Source organism: Microtus oregoni, unplaced genomic scaffold, assembly GCF_018167655.1.
Source record: "Microtus oregoni isolate MIOR12 unplaced genomic scaffold, Mior012 000000F_ref0000247, whole genome shotgun sequence".
Taxonomy (NCBI): Eukaryota; Metazoa; Chordata; class Mammalia; order Rodentia; family Cricetidae; genus Microtus; species Microtus oregoni.
In genome coordinates this window covers 677,297-705,250 of record NW_024543059.1, presented here as the reverse complement: position 1 = coordinate 705,250, position 27,954 = coordinate 677,297, and the positions used below count along the sequence as shown (strand labels likewise).

Below are 27,954 nucleotides of genomic sequence, written 5' to 3'. Positions count from 1 at the left end.
CCCCTTCCTACTGTCCTCTCATCCCCACCTGAGACCCCTCCTGTCCTTGGCTCCTCTTCCTCTTTGCTTCTCTGACTCCTTAGGCAGTGGTCCTACTTGGTCCTGGGGACTTACTTACATTCCTCTCAGAGTCTTACTTTCTCCCGGCTCATCCCGGGGTTGTCTGACCTTGGGGCAAGGAAGGATGGTTACCGGGGTGAGAATCTTCTCCTCTTTGCTGGGACTCGTGATGCTCTGGTTCCCCTTGGACTCGCAAGCCCGAGCCCGTAAGTAGAAACGAGGCAGAGTCTGGGCAGGCAGGGGAGGGATGGGGACCACTGGGATGTAGGGAGCCCTCGTTCGTAAATTCATTCAGCAGCACCTGCATAGCAGGAAGTCTGAGACCAATGTGGGCTGCTGAGTCTGGGGGAAGACAAGGGCTTGGCAAACTCCACGCGGGGTAGGGGAGATGCTGCCCTGCACAGGGCAGGTACTACACATTGTGGAAAGGAACTGTGTTCCCAGCAGCCCGGTGTGTCGCCGCAGGATAGGAGTGTGTGATGAAGAGATAAAGGTTGTTGTGTGGAAGAGCTCTTGGACAGAAAGATGAACAAAGCAGGGTGACCTTTCTAGTCCTTTTTCTTTCCGGATGCTCACAATATTGCAGGGAGGTGCCACCACTCACTTTTAACAGAGGAGTAAACGTAGCGGGGCAAAGAGGAGAAAGTTACCCGAACCATCCATAGCCGGGACTCTAATTCCAAAGCCTGCCTCGCAGTGCCTGGAAGGCTTCAGGACATGGTAAACTAGATGCGTGTTTTCATCTTCCCAGCCCCACTGAATACTATCCAGAGGGAGTCAGACGCGGAAAGAACCTCACTGTCTCTTTTCTAATCTATAAAATTTGAGACTCCTAAAACCGTTCTGAGTATTAAATGACGGAACATGCAGGGCAACTTGCAAAGTGATGTTTTGCGATGTAGCTTCCCCCGAAGAAAAATGCTTTCCTCTTCAAAAACAATGTAACCTCAAGCAGGTTATGTAGGCCCACAGCCCCCTTAAACTGGTAATCTCTTCTAAACTCCCTTAATAAAGAAACAGGGACCAACGAGGGGCAGTGGTTTGCTCCAGGCCGCAGGGACAGAGCCTAGCTTGAAGACCCCAGCTTCCTACCTCCTAGCTGAGAACCTTCCATCTCCACACAGCTCCACAGGTCAGCTCTGCTTCCCTCTCACTCCCAGTTTTGTGGAGCTGGTGAGGCTGGTTGCTGTCTTGTTTGTTCTTGTCTGAGGAAAGTTGCATGTCTGTCTGATGTTCCCTAGCCTACCAGAGGCTGGAGATTTGTGGATGTCCTCATGAACGGGAAACAGATTATTCAGAGTTGGGTTCAAGCCTTGACCCTGCCTCTTACACTGGTGTCCTGTGAGCCTCGGTTTCTTCATCTGCAAAGGAGAGCTACTAACCAGGGGTCTGAAAGGTTTGGGGAAGGATTCAAGGGAATAGCGCTTGCAGATGCCTAGCAAGATGCCAAATACTCAGTAAATGTCCTCGCTCCTTCCTTGAACCTTGAGGACTTTCTCCTCGTCTGCTTGCTTGTCCACCAAAAGAGACAGTCTCAGAGGACCTCTGTGCCTGCCCTGGCCTTGGCCTTGGCCTTGGCCCCACAGCTCCCTTCCCAATATCAGTGCCCTGGGAGGTCCACTCTGAGGATGACCCAGCAACTACTCGAAGCCTCTGCTACCCCACATGACCACCAGCCCTTCTGAGCTTTATAATCACCTTTGCCTGATGACCCCTCCCCCCAGGCCCCCGTGCCTCCACTGGCCTTCTAATCCATATCTGCCCCCAGGTCCCTCCATAGCCGTGTCAATACAAAGCTCCAGACACTCAAGAAAATGACCATCGTTTAGGTAACCTGGCATTAGGGGAGGAGCATTAAGATCCTGGCGTTATCAAGGCTGGGAGAGCTTTCTCTTCTGTGTCTAGCCATCAAATTACCTATCTTTAGAGTCAAGCTGAAAGGGGGAACTACTACCGAGCCATGGAAAAAGGAACAGAGACCTAGATCCTAACCCCAGCTCTGTCATGTATTGGTCACGTGTGTTGGGACACCTTCACCTGTCACTGAGCCTAAGGTTGATTGGTGCTCTTGGTCTGTGAATTTTGTCATCATTGCAAGTCTCCTGCCAGCATTCTGTCTTAAGGTTTCATATGAAAAGTCTTATCCTAGTGTAAGAGAGATCTCAAGCATGTGGTTGTGTGAAGTCCCCTGGTAACTCCAAAGTGCTTTTACAAATGGTGCTGACAGATGGGTGTTCTCGGGAGTGTGCAGGATGGACTTCTAAGGTGGTTACAGCTTGAAACATGGCTGGAGCCTGTGAGTGGGGGTTTTGGCACACTCTTTAGTTGAAGTCCAAGGCTGCTCATCAGAAGTTCTCTTTTTGGCTCTACCCACAGATCCAGACTGAATCTCAGATAGGCCATAAGCTGAGCCCTAACTGCCCAGCCTCACTCTGGGCTGTATCCCATTTTCACACAGGCTGGAGGCTCTGGCCTAGTTCTTCCTGTGCTGACCCAAGCCCCAGGTGGAGTCGTCACATCTGTGTGTGTGGTCATTCATCCCCTCTGTGACCCAGAAGTGGCCCCATTCTTTACTCCTCTCCAGTGCCTTCTCCAGCACATGCTTCTCTCTGCATTGTGTCCTTATGATTCATCTAGCTTCAGGCTTCTTGTCTATGCTGCTTTCGGGAGACTAGCTGATTACCAAGTAAGACATCAGCCCTCTGGAGTTTGTGTCTAATGGGAATTGGAGTTTCGGTTCCCAGGTGATGGATTCTCAGACCCCGGAAGAGGCCTGGACAGAAGGGTGGTTCCTCAGATGTGATGTGATTCCAAAGGCAAACTCACCCTCAGAATGTCAGGGTAGCAACACTTGCCCTTTCCCTGATGCCAAAATCTAACCTCAGGCACCGTGTCCTTCCCTGCCTCTGCCACCTGTGAGGTAAGATGCTTGCGCTTAGGTGACGTTTGAGGACCAGGGTAGCATTAACTGTCTGTCTTCATCCTAAGTCCACTTGACTTTGGGAGTGGGAGTTGGGAGAGTGTAGGTATTCTGCCCTGTGGGAAGGAATAAATGAGCAATTCCCAGGAAAACGTGCCTGGAAAGGTCTAGAGAAATATGTATCTGGAATACTTAGCAATGTGGAATCCTGCCCTGCTGTCCAGCTTGGTCACATCTCTATCCATCTGTCCAGATGTGCATGACCGGGTTGGGAGCAGGGAAGGGAAGACCCCGTGTCTGGGTCTCTAACCACAAGGTTCTGCACCTCCCTGCTCCCACCAGTAGAGGTCTCTGCCTCACTCACTGGCTCCAGGCAGCAAGCCCCGAGACAGCTGCGCAGTTGCTCCAGCTGTTGCACCTGTTCCAGGGCTGGCCTCTCAAGTTCCCTCAGCCGCCGGCCATGGCGCCGGCTCGGAGAAAAGGACCTTGAATATCTCGAACTCTCAAAGAGGAGGACCGATGTCAGAGCGGTGTCCCTGGGAGGTGCAGCACAACGATCAGGCGCCATCCTGGGCAGGACCCAAGCCTGTTGCCCATTCTTGTACTCGGGAATTCTTCGCTGTGTCTCTGTTGGGTTCTTTTGCTTGCAAGTTGAAGCCAGTCCTTCTGGTCCTGTCCCTTGGACAGGCATCTCTATAAACACCCCTTCCAGAGCTACGGAATAACTGTGAAGTCTTTGCTGGGAGAGATCTAGGATCTCTGGCAAGTCCTGATCCCTCCCTCACCGGGGTTCACTTTCTCTAGAATGAGGGGATTGGACATAGTCTGAGTCCTTAGCTTTCTAGGATTCTATGAATCTAAGTGTATATAACACACACACACATTTTTTTCAAGTGGAATAGAATGCGGACAGCTCTCTTTGATAGGTAATAAAGATGCCCTTCCTGGCTCAATGATTCTGCTCTTGGACGTCCTTCCACACTTCTAAATGTCTGCTGTGTCCAGATGAAGGGAGCTGGTTTCAGAGAAGCGTATCCCTTCTGCTGGCTTGCGCAGTTTGGCCACTGAGACATTTCTTGTAACTTCATTAGAGGCCCCCTTCCAGGAGAGCCAGAGCCCAGGGCAAGGCTTGTGTCTTAGAAGGAAGTGAGGGTGTCTGTGTGAATAAAATACGATTGTATGGGTAGAAATGGGACCCGGAGGCTTGCATTCCTGGGCAGTCTGGCTCACTGAGATTTTCTGAGTTCTTACTACAGTTCCAGCCCTCTCGCTCCCCTCCCTGAACCTCGTGGTGTATTTCCATGGCCCCCTCCAGCCTCCCCAGAAGCTGCTTTTTGGTTCGTTTCTGATTGCTATTGGAAGAGTCCTTAGGCACACCCTGCACGTTTGACTTGCCCCCATGGGACCTTTACCATTGCATGAATGTTTTGGATCAGACTGTGGGGTGCACTGGGAGGGGGACATATGAAGAATATTGACTTGCTCGTAAAGATCAGGGAGTTGGAACAGGAAAGGTGGCTTAGTGATTAAGAGCACTGGATGCTCTTCCAGAGGTCCTGAGTTCAATTTCCAGCACCCACATGGTGGCTACAACCATCTATAATAGGACCTGATGCCCTCTCTGGCATGCAGAATGCACATACATAAAACATAAATAAAATTTTAAAAAAGATCGGGGAGTCATCTTTGCCCTCAGCTGCCCCAAGCTTCTGACCTTTGGTTTGTCAGGTGGTTTTGGGAGTCAGTGGCCAGGAAGTGGAAGGGGCGGTGGAAGGTTAATTCCTGGGATGTGGCATAGTGTACATGTTGAAAGGGCTTTGTTCTTCCATGCAATGCTGCTGTTTTTTGTTGTTGCTAAGGAGAGAGGTTTCCAAGATTAAAGATCATCATCTGATCTCCCACTATAGCCGCACCCCCTCTTTTGGTTAAGCTCATCCACCCATGCATCCATTCATTCGGCAAGCACTAACTCCACACAGACTCTGCACCCGCCAGAGGGTCAACGCTCATTCCTCCCTCTTACACACTCTGGTATAGGAGACAGATCCACTCAGCAAGAGGGGATGGGACTGAAAACAGGGCCACCACAAATAGTAGTGGTAAAAATGTATCCAGAAGCCAGCTCAGGGACAGCCTGGTGGGTGACCTGGGGCCATCTGCAATCAGCCTGGAAAATATCACTGCCCTGAATTGAGACCAGATAAATTAAGGCAAGGAGTCTATGGAAAAGGTGCTTCCTGTGGGGGCTAGCACCCTTCAGAGCCCGCTCAGGGGTCCTCCTGTCCTAGCCATGGGCACTACAGCCTCTCTGTATTTGCAGGTGGCTCCAGATGCCTGGCAAGTCATTCTCCTCCCACTCCTTGTTTAACACCTCCAAGATCCTGCCTGGTGTCTCTGCACCCCTCCATGTGTGTGTGTGTCTGTGTGTGTGTGTGTGTCTGTGTACCTGTGTCTCTCTGTGCGTGTGCGCGTGTGTCTTTGTGTGTGTCTCTGTGTGTCCCTGTGTATGTGTCTATGTGTGTGTATGTGTGCATGTGTGTGTTTTTATGTGTGTGTGTCTGTGTACCTGTGTCTCTGTGTGGCTCTCTGTGTGTGTGCACGTGTGTCTTTGTGTGTGTATCTCTGTATATTTGTCATGAGTCTGTCTGTCTGGGTGCGTGCACGCGTGTGGCTCATGACTGGTTGTAAGACTTGAGTTGCAGAAGTTCCACAAATCAGGGAATGTCAGGAAGCTCTTTCCTGTTACTAATGAGAGTGATGCTCACTGCACATATGCCAAGTGCCCTGCCGTCACTGATATGTCATTCTCTGGCCCCTGCCCAGGAGCTACAACCACTGTGGTCCCTTGCTGTCACTCTGCTAACTTTTGCGCTGCCAAATGCCTCAGGCTACTGCGCTTGTTCCCAGCCTTGCAGGTGGTTCTGGGCCACCCGATGACATCACACGCACTCGAACCTCCATGCCCGCCTTGATTGCTCCTCTGCCCTCTCCATCCATATCCTGCCCTGCGGCTGCCCTTGGAACCAACAAACCTTTGCCCACCAAGCACAGTTGCTTCCCTTTAGGTCCTGCCACGGTACTCTCTCCCCAGAGTGACAGCCATAGCTCTTTCCTGGTCCCTCGCCCACTAGTCCTCCAATTGGCTTTCAACTCCCACGGCCCACGTTGATGATGCTTCTAAAATGCAGGTTTGATCATACCACCCTGCAACTCAGTTAATACTCGTCACAGGCGACCTTTGCCCTCTGGATCGCGAGCTTCCATCCCTCCTTCCCCAGCCGAGGCTCTCACCTGTTAGTCATCCCTCCCCATCTCTGCCCAACCTTCAGATCCGAGAGGGGCCGATGATATTAAGGGAGACAGGATGGCTTTTGAGTGAAGATATAAGGGCCCAGGAGCTTCATGAATGAGGAAACTTTGGAGCTATGACCTCTGGGGTATTATGATATTCATGGCTAGGAGGGGCTGGAGGCTGTCCTGAGAATTGTGGAAATAAATACCGCGAGAAATAGACCGTTAAGGAAGTGTAGAGCCAGCACCCATATCTGGGTTTTCTCAGTCTGGTCTTACACACTACTTAAATGAACATATATTGTAATCTGTGTCTGACAGTAAGCGTGGTGTGATTGGATCTGACTTAATCCTAGAATAGCCCCAAGTGCCACTGAACAGATGTGAAATTGGTTGTGGGATACTTAAGCAGCTTTACTCAACTTGGGCTTCAAATAAAAGCTAAGTCTATTATTTAAGCCCTGACCTCTGGGACTACAAAAGGTCCTAGAAATTAAGACCTGATTATTTCTAGATGGAGAGAGAGCTGGGCACAGGTGGACTGAATAAGAATGGTGATGGGGGAGAGGAGGCTGGGCTGGGGCCAGGAGGGGAGGCAGAAGGTTATGGAGGGCAAGGGGAGGGAGATATGAAGAGGACACTGCCTCCTTCTCGGTGGCACTTGGGACTCCCAGAACTTCATCCTAATCTACCTAGGAGGGCTTGAGAGCCTAGGGTGGATGCAGCCATCAGAACCTCCAAGGACTGTGGAATAGCCATCTCATAACCACAGCACCCAAAAAGCCCATCGGAAGCTTCACGATGTAATGAAATGTGGGCTTTTACAAGCGTGCAACTCTCAAATCTTGAATCTCAGAAACGTGATATTATGGATTCATAGACTGTACAGGAAACCTCTGGAGACCATAGCCTACCCCTGTATATCTTTCAAATAGGGAAACTGAGGCTCAGAAAAGGTGAGACATTTCTGAGTGTCACCTCATGTGTTTGCAGCTTCAGGAGTAAGCATTTGTGCCAACAGCCTTGTACAGGAGCCGGTGCTGGTGCCAGGGTCAGTGGAACCAGGGTGGCTGTGCTTGGCAGTTCACATGGCCTTGGGCACGCACCTCCCTAGAGGAAGAGCGCTCCAGGCACCATAGAGGGCATGGTAGGGTGGAGTCTGTGGCCACCAAAGGCCTCCTGCCAGGCCCCCCACAGGCTCAGCTTCTGCCAGGCCTGTTGGTGGCAGGGAGGAGCCCTGACTGAGTGGCTCCTGTCCTCACACTCTGAGCGGGCAGGGATGGGAAGGTGTGCCAACTGGCGCAGAAGCCCAGGGCTTTAGGACTGCCCCAAGAAAGGTAGGTCACAGTTTCTTCAGCAACTGACTGAGACCTAAGGTAGTCACGGTGTTGCAATCACCCCTCCCTTGTGGGGGGAGGGGACTGAGAAAGAAAGACATTATTCACTCCACGGAGAGTCAGACTGGCTCTAGCCAGCACCCCAGCTGGGCCTGTGTTCCACCCTCTGCCAGGGGAGGCTGGGAGATAAACATAGCTCATTTGATACGGGCAAGACAAGCCAGCCAGGAGTTGCTGGCTCGTGGGGGATAGGACCTGCTGTCTGGTGCCACCCTCCACAGTGGGTTGGTGGGAACAGGTAGGGAAGAAGCTAAGCTATATGTTCCTAAGGTCCTTTGTGACCCACCAGGGAGGAGGCTAAGTGGTATATACATTCCTAAGGTCCTTTGTGACCTACCAGGGAGGAGGCTAAGTGTATATTCCTAAGGTCCCCTGTGGCCCCCACAATGAGAAAGCTAAGCAAATATTACAGCAATTAATTCTCACACAATGTTTAGGAAATTGTTAACTTATTTTCTACACAGGGTCTGGTGTATCCCAGGTTGGTGTATCCCACGTAGTTGAGGATGGCCCTGAACTTCTTATCTTCCTTCCCCACCTTCAGAGTTCTGGAGCTACAGGCCTCTGCTGCCTTGCACTGAGGAAAAGATCAAATCCAAGGTTTTGTGTATGCTGGGCGAGCACCCTACCAACTGAGCTATATCATCAGCTCCCACTAAGTAACACATAAAACAGCACAGAGAATAAATGCAGGTTTCTTTCTCGATGTTTCAATATGGAGGCACTAAGCTCTGGCTGGACCTCCCCATGTCTTCTGAAAAGAAGAGCCCAAGTCATGGAGGTTTCCTATAGGAATGCCAATATTCATTTGGGACTGAAGAGCCCCAGGTGGCTGTATGGTTGGGAGCTGGCAGAGACAGGGCAAGAGACACAGTGAGCCCGGGTAGCCATATTGAAATGGGACGCCTGATCCTGGGCCAGCCAGGGGGTAGGGAGAACGTGAGGATGACAATGGTTGGTTAGAGATGAAAGGAGAGTGGAGGCTTTAGCAGAGCAGAGGAATAGGGGAGGTGGCTAGCCCATCTCAAACACAAGCCAGTATTTCAGTCATTCTGAGAAACAACCCACGTACCCATTAGCAACGGATACGCAGACAGCTAGGACGTCAAGTCAAGGAAGAAACAAAGATAATCTTTGTCTCGGTGTGTGTCGTGTTCATATCGAGTGTGTGCATGTGTGTGTGTGTGCAGATGTGTATGCATGGATGTGGAGGTCAGAGGTCGACATAGGTGTCTCCCTAGATCGCTCCCCCTTATGTATTGAGTCAGGATATGTCGCTTGAGCCCAGCACTTGCTGGTTCAACTAGTGGTGTGTCTTCTCGTCTAGCCAGCCAGATTTCTCCAAGGGCTCCCTGTCCTCTGCCTCCCCAACACTAGGATTCCAGGTAGGCTACCACACTTCAGGACATTCGACATGGGTGCTGATGATATGAACATAGTCCTCACATCTGTGAAGCCAGCTTTTCCCCACTAAACCATCCCCTTGGCTCACAAAGGTCTCTCTCTCTCTCTCTCTCTCTCTCTTTCTCTCGGTGCACGTGTGTGTGTGTGTGTGTGTGTAAGAGACAGACTGAGAGGAGAGGGAACAAGTGTGAGGAAGAAGCAGAGGAATAGTGAACACACTGAGAGCCAGGAGATCCAGGCTTTCAGCCTGCCTGGTGTGCTAACCGCTGTGTGGCTTTAGCATCTAATTTGTCCTTTCTGCACCTCATATTATCCACGATGCAATAGAACTACCATTTATACCACAGTTGTAGCTCCATAAAGCCTTTAATTGCCCGATCCCCTCACTGCCCTGTAAACTGCCAAGGCTCAGACAGGGGCAGCCACATGCCTGAGAACAAGTGTGTTGTCCAGCTGAGATTCCAACTCAGACATCCTGGGAGCAGGAATGCAGCAGGGTTTGGGGTTGGGATCTCCTGAGACTAACACCCCTCATTGCTTTGTCAGGCCCAGGCAAAGTCTGCCTTTTCGGTGAGAAGATATATACCCCTGGCCAGAGCTGGCACCCCTACCTGGAACCACAAGGCACGATATACTGTGTGCGATGTACCTGCACAGAGGTAGGTTCCTCTGGCCACTGGGTCACCTCTGCCAGGTGTGTCTGCAAGACCAGAGGGTGGAAGGACAGCCTGACCTAAGGTCCAGACACCCAGGAACTGTCGCCCTAAAGTGATGGTGTTGGGGGTGGCTGTGGCTCAGTGACTGAGTGGACTGAGGATCTGGTCTCTAGTCTAGTGTGTATTGGTGCCGGTCTCCACCCAGCCGAGCCAGAGCCTTCTGGCTTCTGTGACTTCTACTCCTTCCTTTCCAAGGAATCCCCTCCAGCCTGCCACCTAACCCTGTCTCCGCGTTCCTCCAGTTCAGGAATGTTCATTCTTCAGGCTTCGCCCTGTGCCTGGAGTAGCTCCTCCTGCACGAACACGCATGCTTCAGCCTCCTAACTACTGTCCACCCTGGTGTGCCTCTCTTGATGAGGTCCCCGAGAGTCTCACATCTAGCCAAAGGCTGAACCAAATGGAACAGAGGCCATGTCTCTGTTTGCATTTCTGTCTCCAGCTGTCCAGCTACTAATGGAAGCAGTCAGCCTTCCCTTACCACAATGCAGCACTTGAGAAAATAAACATAAAGAAGAAACGTTTGTCCACTTCACAGCTTTAGAGGTTCTTGTCCAAGGTCAATTGGTCTTGGTGTTCACTTTGTGGCCAGGAAGCCAAACAAAGAGGAAGAGGCCCAAGTCCCACGGTCCTCTTCAAGAGCATGCCCCCAGTGACCTACGGACTGCCCACAAAATCCCATATTCCAAACCTCTCAACACCTTCACCTTCGGGGTCATTCAACATCCAAATCATATCACCAACCCAGCACTTCCCTGGACCTTGCAGGAAACCAGTGCAATGCAGAATTCTCCAGGAAGGTGAGAGAACGGAAGGACAGGAGAAGCAGGGCGGAGGGGACACTCAGCCAGCAGGGCCCTGCTGAGGGCGTCTAGAACTCATTTTCTGGGTACTGCCGGGGTTTCTGGCTCTCAGACCCTCGGCACCCTATTCTCACACAGACCTAGAGAGGGAGGAAGCGGAAGTTCTAAGGCGTCCATGGTTAAGACAGAACCTCTAGGGGCAGAGAAGAGCCCCAAAGGGATCTAAGTGGGGAGCCAGGGACACAGCTCTTCTCTCTTCCTCACCGGGCTCACTCCTTCCTGGTCTTTCCCTCACTCTCCCTACCGTCCCACCATCTTAGCTCCAGGTAGAACTCAGGATCAGATAGGGATATAATTCCCCCAGGCGCCGGCTGCCTCGTTTTTTGTTTTTTGTTTTATTATCCTTAGCACATCGGAGGCCAATAAGCCATTTCAAAAAGAACTTTATGAAATATAGCCAGAAAACAGAAAGGAAACCATAATAGAAAATTCCAGACATGTCACGTGGTGTGGTTGACGAAGGCCAAGTTTTGTGATCGGCTGGAGCTTATTCCTGTCTGCTTCCCCAGAATTCACAAGTGTAGTTTCTTTCCCTCAGCCCAAAGGACTGCTGCATTTCCAACGTGCAGTCTGAATGCCTCCCGCTCTCTCCCCATTGCCCCTCTTCACCGTCTTCATCTCTCATCTGGACCACTGCATCAGCCCATCAGCAGGCCCCTCTGCTGCCCCTCTCAAAACTCATTCTCCACGAAGCAGCTCGCATGGCCTTTCCTGAACCCAGAACTATGGTGTTTCTTCCCCCTTAAAATCATCCAATCACTTATATTTGGACAGGGTCTCGCGTAGCCTAGACTAACCTCAAGTTATCTGAGGATGATCTAGAACTTCTGATCCTTCTGCCTCTACCTTGATGGTGCTGGGGTCATTGGCGTGTGCCGCTGTGCCTACTTCATGGGGTGGTAGGAATCGAACGCAGGGCTTCGTGCATGCTAGGCAAGCACTCTACCAGCCCAGCCCTCTAGCAGTTCCACAATACCAACACTCTCCTGATCTTCCAATTCCACACCCTCACACCCTGCTGCCACCACACCAGTCTGAACCTCCAACATTTGGTACATTCCCTCTATTCCCTCCCACTAGTCTTCCTCTAATTTCAGGGATGGCAGCTTTTCCCGTCCTGGTTCACAGTGAAGCTATCACCCCATTAGGAAGGTTTCTCACACAGTCTCTGGATCTGTCTTCTAATCACATCACCTGGTTTGGTCATGACCATAAACATAATACCTGAAGTTAGCTTGCCCTGCCTCTCAATGCCCTATGGTCTACCTCCAGCCACTAAGAAGCAGGCTTCTGAGAACAGATAGACTGTCCCTTATCCTGGTTGTGTGTTTATGCCCAGCATAAGCACTCAAGGTGTCTCAGCATCCCAGGCAGGCATGGACCCTGGTGATGGTGGTCAGCTGCTGTGTGGTCTCAGGCAGCCTCTGGGGGATTCTTCGCACCCTGTATGGATGCTAGTGTCTCTTAGGCTATTATTAAGGACAGGATGTGAGGTCATCTATATTTACACAGCCACTCCAAAAATGGTGAATCTGACCTTAAAGAGAATATCCCTCTGGCCACAAAGAGCCCTGTCTCATGCCATGTCTGTGCCCTTTTTAGCCCAGGCTGTCCCCCCACCTGATCCACTACTGCCTGCCGTTCACATTTCAGCAAGAGTCAAGAGAAAGATTCTAGCTCTTTAGATCACACATCCCTCAAATTTCACCTAGCTTCTCACCTCGCCCTCAGTTTACCCTCTTGAGGTTGATTGAGCTTCACAGGTAAGGTCACTGTTGAAACTCAAGCCATTTCTGACCAGTCCTTAGCATTCTCTCAGGCCGTCTTGGGAAGCAGGGACTCCAGAGAGACTTGGGCAGTCTAGGATCTTCCTTGGTGTAAGAGACTGTCTCTGGTAGAAGTTCTGTCCATAGGCCCTGCTGGGCAGAGGGGATAAAAGGGAGCTACATACTAGAGAGCTGGAGCCCACTTGGTCAAGTTAGGGTTTGATTGATGCTGGAACCATTGATTTGAGAGCCTCCATGACTGACCTGACTCACCAGGTCACCACTGGCTCACCCTTGTAGATTACAGTGGAGTCAGACCCCATGCCAACCACGCTTTGGAGTTCATGGCTGAACAGGAAAGACAGATGCAAACATACATCACAATGAGTCTGGCACAGGGGCAAGAACAAGAAGGTGTGAGGACACCGAAGAAGGGCTGAGAGACAGCCTGGAGCTCTGGGAAACCTCTGCTAGAGCCTATGGCCTCTATCTTGGCCTCTGTTCATCTCTTGCTATGTGTTTGTCTCATTCTTTTTCACCTGCTGAACTGGATGACTTGAAAAAACTTCAGATCCCTCCTTCTATGGTGCCAAGCCCAGGGGGTCTGTCCAGGGTTCCCCAGACCTCTTGGAGACTTGGATGATAAAGAACCAGTCCTGTCCTGGTCACTGTCCTCTTGTGTTACAGCTCTCCTATGAACACAAAGCTCAGGGTCAGTACTGTAAGAAAAACATCTTAGAGTTAAAAAGAGCCTGGACAGAGGACCAAGATCAATGCCCAGATACCTCAAGGCTTTTATTTCTATTTCTCATACCCACAAAGGGGTCATGAGGTCTATGCAAACCCATGACAGGTCCGTCCTCTGCATGGATGAAGTATGCAGATGAGTAGGCTAAGTGGGGTCGCTTGGTGGCAAAGTCGAGATGGGCTCATTGAGTTTGTTTTGGATTCTATTATACAGAGGCTGAAGAGAAAGCGGGGTTCTGCAGTCTGGGTGGATGTTTGGGGTGAGGACCCCTGTAGATGTAGGCAGTGACCACGTGTCTGTTTCAGAGCGGCCACGTGAATTGTTACCGCCTCCGCTGCCCGCCCCTCCGCTGCTCACAACCTGTGGTGGAGCCACAGCAGTGCTGCCCCAGGTGTGTGGGTAAGTAGTTCTTTTCCTACCATGGCCCTGAGCTCCGCACAGACCGGTTCACTCCTACTGTAAGCCCCTGACTGAGAGAAGCCTCCATAAGGAAAAGAGAGACCCCGTCCATCAGATGTGTGGGACACGTTCTGGACCCCCAAGCAGGCGAGGGTAGCAGATTTCTAGCTCCCAAACTGATGCACATTGTAGGAGATGAAAGCAGGCGGAGTAGAAATTGGGTGGATAAGATGGCTCAGCGGGCAGGGGAACCTGAGCTCCCCAAGATGAAAACCTAAGTCCAGTCCCTGGGACCCACATGGTAGGAGGAGAAAAATCAACTCAGAAGTTTATCCTCTGTCTGTCAATCACATGCCAAAGCTTGCACCCCTTCCCCCAGAATAAAAAAAATGTAGTAAAAATGTAAAGTTAAGGGGGCTGGAGAGATGGCTCAGTGGTTAAGAACATTACCTGCTCTCCCAAAAGTTCTGAGTTCAATTCCCAGCAACCACATGGTGGCTCACAACCATCTGTAATGGGGTCTGATGCCCTCTTCTGGCCTGCAGACATACACACAGACAGAATATTGTATACATAATGATTAAATATTTAAAAAATGTAAAGTTAAAGAAAGAAAGAGTAGAAACTGGCTGAAGGAGACTAGAATGACTTGGCATGCTGACTCCACATTTGGGCTCCAGTCCCTCTGGTTATGCAGAAGGGGAGAAAATGAAGATGAAGGACTTGGGGCTGGCTGGCCCCTGTATGCACGCATGCATGGTGTCTTTCTCTACCTCAGATTGTGAACCTGTAGGTGGCAGGGCCAAGTCTTGGTCATCACTCTGTTCCTGATTTTGGCCTAGGGTCTTAGTGAAGGTATTGTGAGGGAATGAGAAGGGTGTCCCAGGACGGGTAACCATCCCTCCGCCCAGCAGAATGAGGAGTAGATATTGGCCTTGGTGGCCACTGAATGACAAAAGTTTATTCCAAGCACCTGGATGGTGGAGAGCATCACACCTGATCCTGTAAGACTAACTCTGCGAGGGTGGGAATTCGGTGTTCTCCAACCCTGTTTCTTGGGCCACACTCATGGGCCTCAGACACTGAAAGGTGGCTGAGCTGCAGTGGAGGGAGACATGTGGTTAGATGTAGGTATCAGGGGGAACTCTTAGGCCAGACCTTAGTAATGCGGGGGGGGGGGGGGGGGGAGAACACAAAATCTTCAGAAAAGTGGTCTTCCTAATTCTGGAAAAAATCTTAAATCTATGAAATTTAATTTCCTTCTTCCCCTTCTCTCCCACCTGCAGATCCTCATGTTCCCTCTGGGCTTCGGGTTCCCCTAAAGTCCTGCCGGCTCAATGAGACCACATACCAACACGGAGAGATCTTCAGTGCGCAGGAGCTGGTCCCCACCCGCCTGTCCAGCCAGTGTGTCCTCTGTAGCTGTATTGTAAGACCTTCTACAGTCTCTGGCCCAAGCCAGTGTCTCTCCTACAGAGAGGGATGGGGTGGGCCATTAAGCGATAATAAGAAAGGTTGACGGGAAGGGAACACCCAGGGTCCACAATGCCCTGCCCCTAGTTTGTTGAGGTGACCTTTCTCTGGGTTTCACACCTGATTCCCAAATAATGAGAGTAGCTCATGTCTGCTTCCCCCAGTGAACACTGTACCCCTTTGAGGGGAGGGAATGTGCCCATCTTTTTTCTGTGTCTTCTCTTGCTCAATGTCCAGGACCTGGCATGTAGAAGATGCCAGTGGTTATTGCAGAATGATGAAGGAAGGGAGGGAAGGGAGGGAGGGAGGGAGGGAGGGAGGGAGGGGGGAAGGAGGAAGGAAAGAAGAAAGGGAGGAAGGAAGGAAAGAAGGGAGGGAGGGAAGAAGGAAGGAAGAAAGGGAGGGGGAAGGAGGAAGGAAAGAAGGAAGGGAGGGAAGGAGGAAGGAAAGAAGGGAGGGAGAAAAGGAGGGAGGGAAGGGAGGGAGAAAAGGAGGGAGGGAAGGGAGGGAGAAAAGGAGGGAGGGAGGAAGAAATGAAAGAAGGGAGAGAGGGGAGGGAGGGAAGAAGGAAAGAAGGGAGGGAGGGAGGGAGGGAAGAAGGAAGGAAGAAAGGGAGGGGGAAGGAGGAAGGAAAGAAGGAAGGGAGGGAAGGAGGAAGGAAGGAAGGGAGGGAGAAAAGGAGGGAGGGAGAAAAGGAGGGAGGGAGAAAAGGAGGGAGGGAGAAAAGGAGGGAGGGAGAAAAGGAGGGAGGGAAGGGAGGGAGGGAGGAAGGGAGGGAGGAAGAAATGAAAGAAGGGAGAGAGGGGAGGGAGGGAAGGGAAGGAGGAAGGAAAGAAGGAAGGGAGGGAAGGAGGAAGGAAAGAAGGGAGGGAGAAAAGGAGGGAGGGAGAAAAGGAGGGAAGGGAGGGAGGGAGGAAGAAATGAAAGAAGGGAGAGAGGGGAGGGAGGGAGGGAGGGAGGGAGGGAGGGAGGGAGGGAAGGAGGAAGACCATTCAACAGTCTTGGGACACAGATGGGGTTTAGTCTGAAGTGCCTAGGCTCTCCCTGCCCGTGGTCAAGGCCTAGGGACAGCAGGGTTGGCAGCCCTGTAACTGGGGGACAGAGTGAAGCCAGCATGTCCTGCCTGAGGAAGTCTTCATCTTCTTGCTTGGGAGAGTCCTGCCGCTCCCTTCCTGTCATGCATGCTGTCCCTCCAACTCCAGGCTCGGCTTCCCTTTCTCCTAACTCCCTATCACCAAACCTCTCCTGACTCCTTCGGGGAGTCGGTTGCAGTGATCTTTAGCCTCAGTGAACTGTGCATAAACTCAGCTCGGCCCTGGTCTTGTGTGACTTTTCCTGAAGAGACTTGGACAAACATCTGTTCACCACAGACGGGACACCAAGTCTAACTTAGTACATCCTGTTCAGATAAGCAACAAGAACTCGGAGCAGTAAAATAGCTTGCTTATGGCTGTGTGGTCAACACGGTCAAAATCTAGACCCAGACCTCTCTGACTCCCAAAGTCCGTGTTCTTTTCCTAGTAGGGTGCTGCTTCCCGTAAAGGGGAGTCCTGCATTAGGACCAGGCTGTGGGAGGATGCAGAAGTGGTGGTGGATGAGAGGATGCTCTAGCGGTCCCTTTGCCCATCCTTTCTGGAGGCTCTGCTCGCCTCTTTCACCTCATCCCTGTTTATGGCTCTGGCTTGTGTTCTGACCTCCCCTCTGGGGCAGGATCCTTACTTCTCAGACTACAGGAACACAGGGTCTTATAGCAGCTTTTCCCAGTCATACTCACAGCTGATCTTCACAACCCAAATGAGTGTGTTCACTGCCTTTCATAGAAGGTGAAACTCGGGAGAAAAGACTTCTCCAAAGGTGCCCAGCCTCCTGCCTCCTTGAGGCTCCTACATCCTGGAGTCTCACCTTTGAGAGTGGGTCTTGAAGTTCAAGGTCAATGGTTTTCTGCAAGACCGTTATAAGCCTAGGAGTCACCCATGTAGTCCTGTCCCTTGCTGGGTCCCTGATGCAGGCCCAGGAGAAAGATACTGATTTCAGTAGGAAAAGCCCAAAGCCTGGGCTCTGCTTCCTTCTACTCTTTCTCTTTGACTGGATGACACAGTTCCTCCCTCTTTCCCGGGTCCCCCCTCATCTTGACACCCATCTCACAGGTGCCTGTGAGAGCTGAGGGAATCATGGTGATTAAGTTCTTTTCACGGCTTGGAGAGGGAAAAGGAGGTCAAGGGGAAACTCCTGAGCTGACTTACCTTGCTCAGGAACCACACACTCCTTCCCTCCATCCTCTACTTCAGGGGTGACCTCAAGGCTGTTTGTGCCCAGGGAAAGAGGCTCTCCTGGGGCCCAAGGTTGTTCTTCAACAGAGTTCATTTCCAATCTGGTGTGTTCTGTCTGTCAGGAAGGACACACCTACTGCGGTCTCATGACCTGCCCTGAACCTGGCTGCCCCACTCCACTCCCTCTGCCTGACTCCTGCTGTCAGACCCGCAAAGGTGAGTGTCACAGTGAGCTTTGTCAACTTGATACAGCCTACAGCCCTCAGGGAGGAAAGCCTTAACTGAGGGATTGCCTATAGCACACTGTCTGGTGGGGTATCTATGGGAAATTGTCTTGTTAATTGATGTAGGAGGGCTAGCCCACTATGGGCAGCACCATCCCCTAGGCAAATGGTCCCTCCTGGGCTAGCTAAGTCAAGCAAGCCAGCAGGCAGTGTTCTCCCACGGTTTCTCCTTCCACTTCCCACTTGAGCTCCTGTATTGACTTCCCTCGCTGAAGCACTGTAACTTATAAGCTGAAATAAGCCCTTTCTTTCCCTAAATTGTTTTTGGTGAGAGTGCTTTATCCCAGCAATTAACTGGAACTGTGACTCTGAAGTCTGCCAGGGTCCCACATCATCCCCCTTTGTGGACCTGCAGGAAGAGACAGGGACAGCCAGCATGAAGTAGACACTCCTGTCCTACAGGGAGGTGATGGCTTGGCATGGATGTCCCAGAAAGCAGGACCCATGCGTAACATTGTGCTATACCTATTCGGTCACTTCAGTACCAGGAAGCACAGGCAAAGCAAAGTAAAAGTCTGGGGGTGAGAGAAGCAGAGGGAAAAGTTTATTCTCCCGCCTTGTCAACTCCCATCAGCCAATGCTCACATCAATAGCCCTCATTAAAGCCCCTCACTTCTGCAGTGTGGATATTGGGCAGCCCTGGGAGCAGCCGGCGGGGGGGGGGGGGGCGCTTGGCAGGGGACATGGATTGGAGGCACTGCTGGGGTAAAGCTGAGAGCAACTGGCTGCTGGGGGCAGAAGTGGTACCACTGCAGAGCCTGTTGTGAAGAGATCCTGTCCCCACCAAAAGGCTAAAAGGCACAAAGTAGCAGCTGGGAGCGGGTGAGCTCAGAGGCCACAGGATTGGACTCCTGGGGTAAACTGAGGCTGGCATGTCTGCTCCTGAAGAGCAGACTGGGCTTGAACAGAGGTATACGATTGGACTGTCCATGTGGACTGGGGAACCTCAGACACTGGGGTCTGGGAAGGTGTAGTTCTGTGTGGGCATTCTTAATCCATGTCAGCTGGGAGGTGAGCAGGGAGGCTGGCTCAGCAACTCTAGCAGGCAGCCTGATTCTACTCCCTGCCTCTCTGAAGCAGGAACATTCAAGACAAACCAGATCACGGGTGTAGTGAATGAAGCAAGGACTTGAGAAAGAGAGTGGCGCCAAGCTTCAGGAAGCTTCAGGGCTCTCTCTGTGTACTGGTTCCCCAAAAATAGCAGCTAGAAGTGGCCTCGGGGTTCCCCTGGCAGCAGAGGGACTAGACAGTAGAGCCCTGGAAGTGTGTCGTGACTTTTAAGTCGCCTATGTAAGATGCTCTGACGTAGCTGAGCAGTTGGGTCCCTGGAGTGACTCGGTCAGTGTTGGGGAACTGAGGAAGCATCCTGGCTGTGGAGATGTCTGATAACTCAGTAACAACGAAGACAAGCTGCCTAGAGACGTTTGGGCCCCTCTAAGGTAACCTGTGGGTTAGGTCTACAGGTGTGGCTTTTAGGAAGGCAGAGCTATGGATGGAGGCTTTGGTGCCATGGCCACCAGGGTGACCCCATTTCCTTTGCAGACAGAACAAGTGAGAGTTCCACTGAAGAAGATTTGGCGCAGTTGCAGCCTGGAGAGGTGAGTGTGCACACAGTTGTGCAGACCTGGTGGAGAGAGATGCTGCAGTCCCAGGCCAAAAGCCTGCGTGACCCTCAGCACTGGCTACCTGCTCCTGATCCTGTATCTCTCTGTCCACCCTAACTCCAAGGCCTGAGAGCTTCACTCTGGGTCAGCTACATTGGCACCTCCAAGTTCCAGCCTCTCTCCCTACCTGTCATTAGGGCCCCCATTATGGCTGACGGGTCACAAGGGAACAGCTTGCCACACAAAGCAGGGTAAACCCCAGACTCCCTCATTTGCCTCTGGGGAATCTGGCTGGCACTGTTCTATCCACAGCCTGTGTGTGTCAGATCAACCCAAGCCGCTGAGGAATGGCCTCTGGCTTGGTCCGTGCTTCTGGGCCTCATTTCTAGGATGCGGTGTCTTTGCCAGGGATCTGCCTTTCTGCTCTCACCTCCATCCTGGCTCCTGCCAATCTTGCCTAGAATTCAGATGACCCAGGCTTCCCAGACCTCAGAGGTCTGAGATGGGAGAGTGACCACAGCCCGACGCAGGTCCCCTTACAGTTCCTTGGTGAAAACTCCTATTCTTTCAGCCTGGGCTCCAGGAGCCTAGGACAGCCCAAGCTGGACTTCTGACCTTTTCTGCACAGCCAAGGCATCTATGTGCCTTTGCCAGGCTGATTTCTCAGGAGGGCACACAAACCTGAGCCTTTTGATCTGCTCCTTCCCGCTTGTCCCTAGAAGTCAGTGTGTGGGGCCTGCAGGTTAGTGGAGACCCTGAGCCACTCTTTCCACACTGAGTGACCTGGGCTTGGACCAGTCGGGAGCTGCAACTGGAGCTTGCCTCCTCTCCACTGAGCCAGCATCTTCTGGGCTCAGGCCTACACTGGGGCCTGGGGTGTTTCTATTCTGCAGTCTGTCTCTGGGCCATGAAAGAGACAGTGTGGAGTGGGAGCAGATTGTAGAAGGCAGGATAAGCGGCTCATGGACAAGAACAGGCTCTTCTTGTTCTTTTGTTTCACGCCCAGCCCTGCTATTCCTGTTCTGTGACCTGGAGCCCAGTCCCCAAACTGAGCTGCAGAGAACCTGCCCCATAAACTGCCATCCCCACCCTCACTTAATTCTCTAACCCTACTAGATCTGGTGTGGAGGGGCAGGGGGTGGGAGTAGAACCTGGGAGTGAGGGCAGAGGGGTGGGAATAGGGTCTGGGAGTGAGAGCAGAGGGGTGGGAATAGGGTCTGGGAGTGAGGGCAGAGGGGTGGGAATAGGGTCTGGGAGTGAGAGCAGAGGGGTGGGAATAGGGTCTGGGAGTGAGAGCAGAGGGGTGGGAATAGGGTCTGGGAGTGAGGGCAGATGGGTGGGAATAGGGTCTGGGAGTGAGGGCAGAGGGGTGGGAATAGGGTCTGGGAGTGAGGGCAGAGGGGTGGGAATAGGGTCTGGGAGTGAGGGCAGAGGGGTGGGAATAGGGTCTGGGAGTGAGGGCAGAGGGGTGGGAATAGGGTCTGGGAGTGAGGGCAGAGGGGTGGGAATAGGGTCTGGGAGTGAGGGCAGAGGGGAGGGAATAGGGTCTGGGAGTGAGAGCAGAGGGGTGGGAATAGGGTCTGGGAGTGAGGGCAGAGGGATGGGAATAGGGTCTGGGAGTGAGGGCAGAGGGGTGGGAATAGGGTCTGGGAGTGAGGGCAGAGGGGTGGGAATAGGGTCTGGGAGTGAGGGCAGAGGGGTGGGAATAGGGTCTGGGAGTGAGGGCAGAGGGGTGGGAATAGGGTCTGGGAGTGAGGGCAGAGGGGTGGGAATAGGGTCTGGGAGTGAGGGCAGAGGGGTGGGAATAGGGTCTGGGAGTGAGGACAGAGGGAAGGGAATAAGGCCTAGGACTTCCTGGGATCTTCAGAGGCCCACTCTGTTGTCTCATCATCTGAATTTTCCTAAGCAATAAGTTGTCTCTATTCCTGATCCCATATTGCTCTTCCTGCACATCTACAGCAGCCCCAAGGTCTGGAGAAGGCTCTGGTGGAGGCTGGTTTGCCAAATCCTTGTCAGTGTGTTCATTGATTAGTCTGAGAATGTCTTCTCTCTCACCCAGATGGTTCTGTGTGAAACCCACGCAGATCCTGCTCTCTCTCTCCCTCTTTCTCTCTCTCTCCCCTTTCTTCTCCCTTTCTCTCTCTCTTTCTCTCCCCCCTCTCTCTCCCTTCCCCTTTCCCTCTCCTTTCCTCTCCCTATTTTCTTCCCTCCCTCCCCTCCCCCCCCTCACTGTGGCACGTCCCACTCAGACACCCTGCCTGCTGGTTGCAGAGACAGGATCTGCACTCGGAGGAGGGAAAGAGGGGAGTCCCCAGCACTCCAGCACCGACAAGCCTCAGTTTCCCTCTGGGCTTCATCCCTCGCTACTTCCGACCCATGGGAACGGGTAGCACCACTGTCAAGATTATTCTGAAGGAGAAGCATAAGAAAGGTGAGTCTAGGACCCTCCTCCCATCTGCTGATGGGGTAGGGACCCCTCCTTCCTGTACCCCCTACTCTGGTTCTCCAATCTCAATCTGACCGTGAGCTTAAACTCAAAACCAAACACAACTAAATGTACCCCTGAAGATTATGGACCCTAATTCCCATTTAGCAGATGAGAACACTGAGGTGCCCAAGTACTGCATCAGGGAAAGAATCAGTGGCCTTGAACTTCAGACCCTCCCATCTCAGCCTCCTAAGTAACAGTATCTTACTGCGCTTCTATTATGTCTTTATTGAGAAGTGGAGGAGAAAGAACAGAGTCCATCCTAGGCTCTGCCCCAGTGAGCTCCCAGACTAGTTGGGGACACACATGAATAAATGACCATGACACAGGGCTGAAGAAAAGACTGTCAAATAAAGGAGGGGCAGAGCTGGTCTGCAGGGTGACAGTGGGGACAGGGAAGGAGCACTGGCTGCAGAAGGAGAGAACAGGGGTTCCCAGTAGGTCTCCGAGGCCGGCAGAGAGGGGTGAGTCATGGGGCTACAGAGTCCCGACAGGGAGGGGAAGTGAACCTGCTAGAGCGCCCATGCCAGGTCTGAGAGTTGTCCTTGGCTCTCTGATTGTCAGGCCAGCACTCTCCTTTCCCCACCAGAAGAACCTCAGAGGCCAGGGGAGGGCTCAGCCCTGAGGGATGTTGGGGTTGGTACAGATTTTGTTCCCTGGCTAGCATTTTGCAGGCAATGTAGCTGGTGTGCACTTGGCACCCTCTACCTTTTGGGGCACTCACCCTCCCTGCTTCCTCCCTGATCTCCATGTTCCAGCCTGCACCCACAACGGGAAGACATACTCCCACGGGGAGGTGTGGCACCCTACTGTGCTCTCCTTCGGCCCCATGCCCTGCATCCTGTGCACCTGTGTGGATGGCGAGCAGGACTGCCATCGTGTGACCTGCCCCACCCAATATCCCTGCAGTCAGCCCAAGAAGATGGCTGGGAAGTGCTGCAAGATCTGCCCAGGTAGGAGGGGTGCTGAAGGCAGGGGAGGCACTGGCCATAGGTACTGGGACGGAGGAGCAGTTTACAGGCGCCCAGATTGCTAGAAGCACAGACACAGAAAATACCAGGCTACGTAGAACCACCTAGCATGTCAGTGGGAACCTCAGCGGTTCCTGACATAGATGTGAAGTCAAATGATGTTTTGCATTCTTTGAAGCCATGAAGTATTAGAACGTGGGACACTTTGAAATAGTCAATGTTGGTTGAATACATCAAACTTTTTTTTTTCTCTTTTAGATGAGGCAGATGCCGACCACAGTGAGGTCATTTCCACCAAGTGTCCCAAGGTGCCAGGCCAGGTGTCTGTGTACACGTTGGTCTCTCCAAGCCCAGACGGTCTGCACCGCTTTGTCCTGGAGCATGAAGCCTCTGACCAGGTGGAGACCTACATCTGGAAGCTAGTAAAAGGTGCGTGGCCAGCTCCTGCTCCCAGCTTCATATTCCTCTGGTATCTTCCTGCCCTCAGAACCAATAGGGGCCTTAAGGAGGTTTTCCTGATCAGATGCCTCAGCATCCTTCCAGGAGTAAGAACCCCTAATTTCATTCCCATTTCTGCTCCTCTGCAATTTCTGATAGCTCTGATAAGCTCGCCAAGGTCTCTGAATGGTTCCCCCTCCTGGTCATGGTGGGTTACTGCACCCTTTGAGGAGTCGGCCTTAAAATTATAAACTCTACATGGTGAGATTGAAGTGTTGAACCATGATCCAAAGCCTGGAGAAAAGAAGATTCAGTGGGTGGGCTGCCCTGTCAGAGGAAACAGCTTTTCTCTGAATGACTGCACAGGTCAGACCACAAGCAGAGGCTATGCAACCAGGCAGACCTGGGTTCAAATCTCACCTCTGCTACTTCAAATCCTGCCTCTTCTCAATGACCTCAGGCAGTCACTTAGCCTCTCTGGACCTCAGTGCTCTCTTCTGTGAACCAGGGAAAGGTGCTTTGGGATAATTCCTGACCTATGGAATGTGGCAAAAATATCCATCTCCTCCTACCACACCAGCTGGTTAGAATGGCAGAGAGGTGGGCTTCTATTCAGTAAGGGGACGCACTTGTCATCCTCACAGCCTTCCTATGGTGAGAGGAAGGTGTGGAGAGGACCATGGGAGAGGCAGAAGGAGGGATTCTTGCCGTTGTTCTGTACCTACAGATCACACTGTTTCCCAGACTGGTGCTGGCTACAGCTAGCTCTCAGACCACCCACACAGCAGGTGCTGAGACAGCAGAAAGCAGTAAGCCCCCATCCTTGCAACAGTTGCTTATAGGAAGGCTTCCTGGAGGGTAGACCTTTGCAACAGAGGGAAGCCCGGGACCTTGGAGAAGTCACAGAGACTTTGCAAGTAGGAGAACAGCTGCCCTGGTGCTCTGTGATCTGCATGCTGCAGACACCAGGTGCAAAGTACCCCATTTAATCCTCACAAGCATCTTCATGGTATGTAAGCACCTTCCGGCCTCATTTTCTAGGTAAGAAAACTAAGTCTGGAAGACTAGGGTGTAGCTTAGTCACCAGAATGCTCGCCTTGGACACAGGAAGCCCTGAGTTCAATTCTCAGAACAGTATAAACCAGACACGGTGGCAGACACCAGAAGTGGAATCAGACTTTCAAGGTCACTGTCTGAGAACGTCCTGGGCTACGTAGACCCAGGCAAAGGAAGGAAGGGCAGACTCGGTCTGGAAGACAACATGGACTTGCCAAAGCCTGAGGGACGTGCCTGAGAAAGACCAGGAGGGCCAGGATGACAGAGAGACTGGAGAGGGGACTGACTTCCTGTCTCATCATCACCAGACCCAGCGTTAGAGAAATGAGGGGGGCACTTCAGCCCCACCATGCTAGGCCCTACTGTCCTGTCCCTAGCAGTGCTCCCCATTTCCTGCACCCCTGGGTCACCTAAATGTTCCACAATTCCCTCCCTGCCCCAGACGGTCTCACCTAGGGCTCATTATCAGGACTGCAGTTTCCTCCCTCGGAGGGATGGAAACAAGTGAGCAGTGGTCACTGAACCTGCTGCAAGGCCACTCCTTCTAGGACCAGCCCAGGGCTGTGAGATTCTGGACTTTCCTGGTAGAGTAGACTTCAGGGGCCTCAAAGAACTTCCCCTAACCTCATGATGGTCCCTGATCCCTGCCCCACCCCCCGTGCAGGTGCCTAGAACATCTTGGTCCAGAGAAGTTTGGCTTCACTGTGATCTGGACTGGCCTAGTGCCTGGAACTCACTCCGCAGCACCAGCTCCACCTAGGGGGCCGCCACGAGCTCATCTGAGCTCAGATGTGACATGGCCTTTCAAAAAGGCAAGGCACATTTGAGACCCCAGTCCCCAAAGCATCTTCTTCTCCATATGCCCTGCAGACCATGGTGGATGGTCCCTCCCATCTGTCACGCCCGTCTCTCCTCCCATGTTTTTTTCTGTGAGCAATGCAGGAGGGCCCATCCTCATCCCACAGAAGTTCTTTCTTGCCACTCATATGGTCCCTGGGCCTTTGGAGCTCTTTGCTATATCTTGGCATCTAAGCCAGAGCTCCAAGGATAGTGCTGGCTATTTCCCAGTTCCTGAAACGCAGGCTCCATGTTTGAGTTTTCCATTCCCCTTCATGGGGTTCCCCTCTGATCCCTGGGTACAGATCTGGTTCTTGGTGTCCCCCAAGGCCGTGCTGGCCTAGCTGAGGCCTTGCTGGATTCATTTTTTCTCTCTGGCCAGAGGCTGGGTAACAGCCAGTGCCATCTCACAACCATCTATTCAGCTAGTCAGACACCCTACACCTGTCTATCCATCACCCTTACGTCTTTCCATCCACCTACCCATCTATCTGTCCATCTATTTATCCATCAAGACACTCATCTATTCATCCCTACCCCCACACCATTTATCCATCCATCCATTTATACATACACATATACATGCACCCCACACCCATCTACCCATCTATCCATTCATTCATCCTCCTGGCCCCTGTTCATTCAATACATACACATAGGCATGCATGCATCCATCTGCTCATCCATCCATTCATACATACACATATACATGCACACGGCCACCCATCCATCCACCCACCCCACACCCATCTACCCATCTATCCATTCATTCATCCTCCTGGACACCTGTTTTTATTCATATATACACATAGGCATGCATACATTCACCCATCCATCCTTCTATCCAAGGAATAATATATCCTACGTGTTTCACGCTCAGAACCCAGAGAGTTAAGTTCTCAAGAATTCCAAGTCTGAGAGAGAAGGCAGGAATAGGCATAATGACAGCACCATAGAAATGGGGGGGGGGATTGGTCTGGGAAGACAACTCAGTTGGTAAAGGGCTTGCTTTAAAAGCATGAGAACCTGAGTTCAGTCCCCGGAAGGTGTGTAAAAATGCCGGGTGTAATGGCACACACTTGTAATCACAGCACTAGGGAAGTGGAGACGGGAGGATCCCAGCCACACCAGCCTACCTGGTGAGCTCCAGGCCAACGAAAAGCCCTGCCACAAAGGATGAAGGCAACGTTACTGAGGATGGTACCCAAGGTTGTCTGTCATCTGTCTTCCACGTTCATGTACATACATGTGTACACATATCCCCCCACCCCATATAGACACTTTTCAAAAGAAATGGGTAAAATGATAAACAGAACCCAACTGTGATAGGTCCTGCATAGAGGGGGCTAAAATCCCCTTCACGGAGGATCAGGGAAGCCTTCCCACTAAGACCTGGTAGACGGGCGCTTGCTTCACTTGCTGTGCACAGTGGGTGTAGAAAACAATGTCAAAAGGGCTGGAATTTGCAAAGGCTTGGTTTCCTCCTAGGACCTCAAGTATTGGCTAGGGCTGGGCCACACTCACGACACAATAGCTCCATCTTCTGTGATGTCTGAATGAAAACAGCTATGGATTTTTATCATATGCTGTAAGCTAGAGGAAGGCTTGGCTGGTCCACATGATCAACCTTTTCTTACTGTCTCTCTCATTCCTCCCTCCTCCCCTTCCCTCCCCCTCGTTCCCTTCACTGTGGGCAGGCATGTGGATGGTGGCAGGAGCAGCAGCAGAGAAAAGAGGGGAAAGGATACATGCTTTATTTACTGTGGTGGTGGCAGGCGGTCAGAGATGCCAGCATATTTCAAATGGTCATCATTAGGATTTCTGGTTAAGAGGGGCTAGGACACTCGTGTGGTGACTGAGGAGGAGGACAGGGACCCTGCAGATTTGGTGTCTGGTCAGACTGGAGGCAGGGAGGGAGGTGGCAGGGTGAGTTGTGAGCTGTCACCCCATCCGATCTGCCTAGCTCACGTCTTGTCTGCCCACAGGAATCTTCCACTTGGTTCAAATCAAGAGAGTCAGGAAGCAAGATTTCCAGAAAGAAGCTCAGAACTTCCGGTTACTCACTGGCACCCATGAAGGTGGGACCTTGGTCTAGGAATCGGGCCAAGGAGGGGAGCAGAGACAAAGCAGAGGACCTCTTGGGGAGTTCCCAGGATGCTAGTGTCAGGAGAGGGGGTGGGCTGTCAGCCACAGACGTCAGTTCCCAGCATAGGAATCCAGTGGGTGTCTGGGCCAGAGATTTCTCAATCCCTAAATGAGAGAGAGAAGGTGAGCTTAAGCAGCTGGCCTTGTCTTGGCTCGGTAGGGTCAGGTCTGATCCCCCAAGCCCTGCTGCTTCCCATGCCTCTAGACCAATGGTTCTTAACTTGTGGGTCACCCTCCCTTGGGGGTCGGTCACATATCAGGTATTTACATGACCATTCAAAACAGCGGCAAAACTACAGCTATGAAGTAGTAACAAAATAATTGTATGGTTGTGGGGTCACCGCAACATGAGCGACTGTATTAAAGGGTCTGCATTAGGAAGGTTGAACCACTGCTCTAGGCTGTCACTTCCCAACAAAGGGTCCTTCTAACCACTTTTCCTGACTCTCTGATTTGGTCTGCATTACTTCAAGAAGATGGACCTGGATGGGGTTTTTGGAAAAGGGGGAGTAGCAGGTCAGGTAATAGATAAAACATTACCCACAGGAATGGAGTCAGGAAACCCAGCCCTTAAATGCAGGGCGTCTCAAGGCTGACCATAGCCCACAGTCTTCCCTGCTCCAGGCATTAACATCCAGTTGCTGTCACTGTTGTACACATGCTTGTGAGCGAACACAGTCACACACGGTCACACACACCCCTTGTCTCTTCTGCCTCTCTTCTCGCAGGTTACTGGACCATCTTCCTAGCCCAGACTCCAGAGCTGAAAGTCACAGCCAGCCCAGACAAAGCGACCAAGACATTATAACCAGGACCTAAACAGTTGC

General features: G+C 52.0%; 1 protein-coding gene across 2 annotated transcripts; it reads left to right on the top strand.

Annotated features, from left to right (window-relative positions):
• Positions 1–184: 184 nt before the first annotated feature.
• On the top strand, positions 185–27,954 carry LOC121451715 (chordin-like protein 2). Of its 2 annotated transcripts, none has more exons than XM_041657438.1 (11): positions 185–266; positions 9,619–9,731; positions 13,468–13,561; positions 14,848–14,990; positions 17,427–17,520; positions 19,131–19,192; positions 21,464–21,623; positions 22,439–22,633; positions 22,910–23,080; positions 26,968–27,060; positions 27,856–27,954. In XM_041657438.1, exons 1-11 carry the CDS (start codon positions 185–187, stop codon positions 27,933–27,935), a joined length of 1,287 nt encoding a protein of 428 aa, XP_041513372.1. In that variant the 3' UTR covers positions 27,936–27,954. The 2 variants fall into 2 exon arrangements, with proteins under 2 accessions (XP_041513372.1, XP_041513382.1); XM_041657448.1 differs by lacking the exon at positions 19,131–19,192 and adding an exon at positions 17,995–18,036 and having other exon boundaries at positions 17,427–17,555; positions 21,470–21,623.

What these genes read in the sequence shown, in the direction of transcription:
- LOC121451715 (XM_041657448.1), top strand. Translation starts at nt 185, where the DNA reads ATGGTTACCGGGGTGAGAATCTTCTCCTCTTTGCTGGGACTCGTGATG. An exon ending in AGCTTTGTCAACTTGATACA is followed by an intron (nt 17,556 to 17,994) that starts GCCTACAGCCCT and finishes TCCTACAGGGAG; the next exon opens with GTGATGGCTTGGCATGGATG. An exon ending in CCAGAAAGCAGGACCCATGC is followed by an intron (nt 18,037 to 21,469) that starts GTAACATTGTGC and finishes TTGCAGAGACAG; the next exon opens with GATCTGCACTCGGAGGAGGG.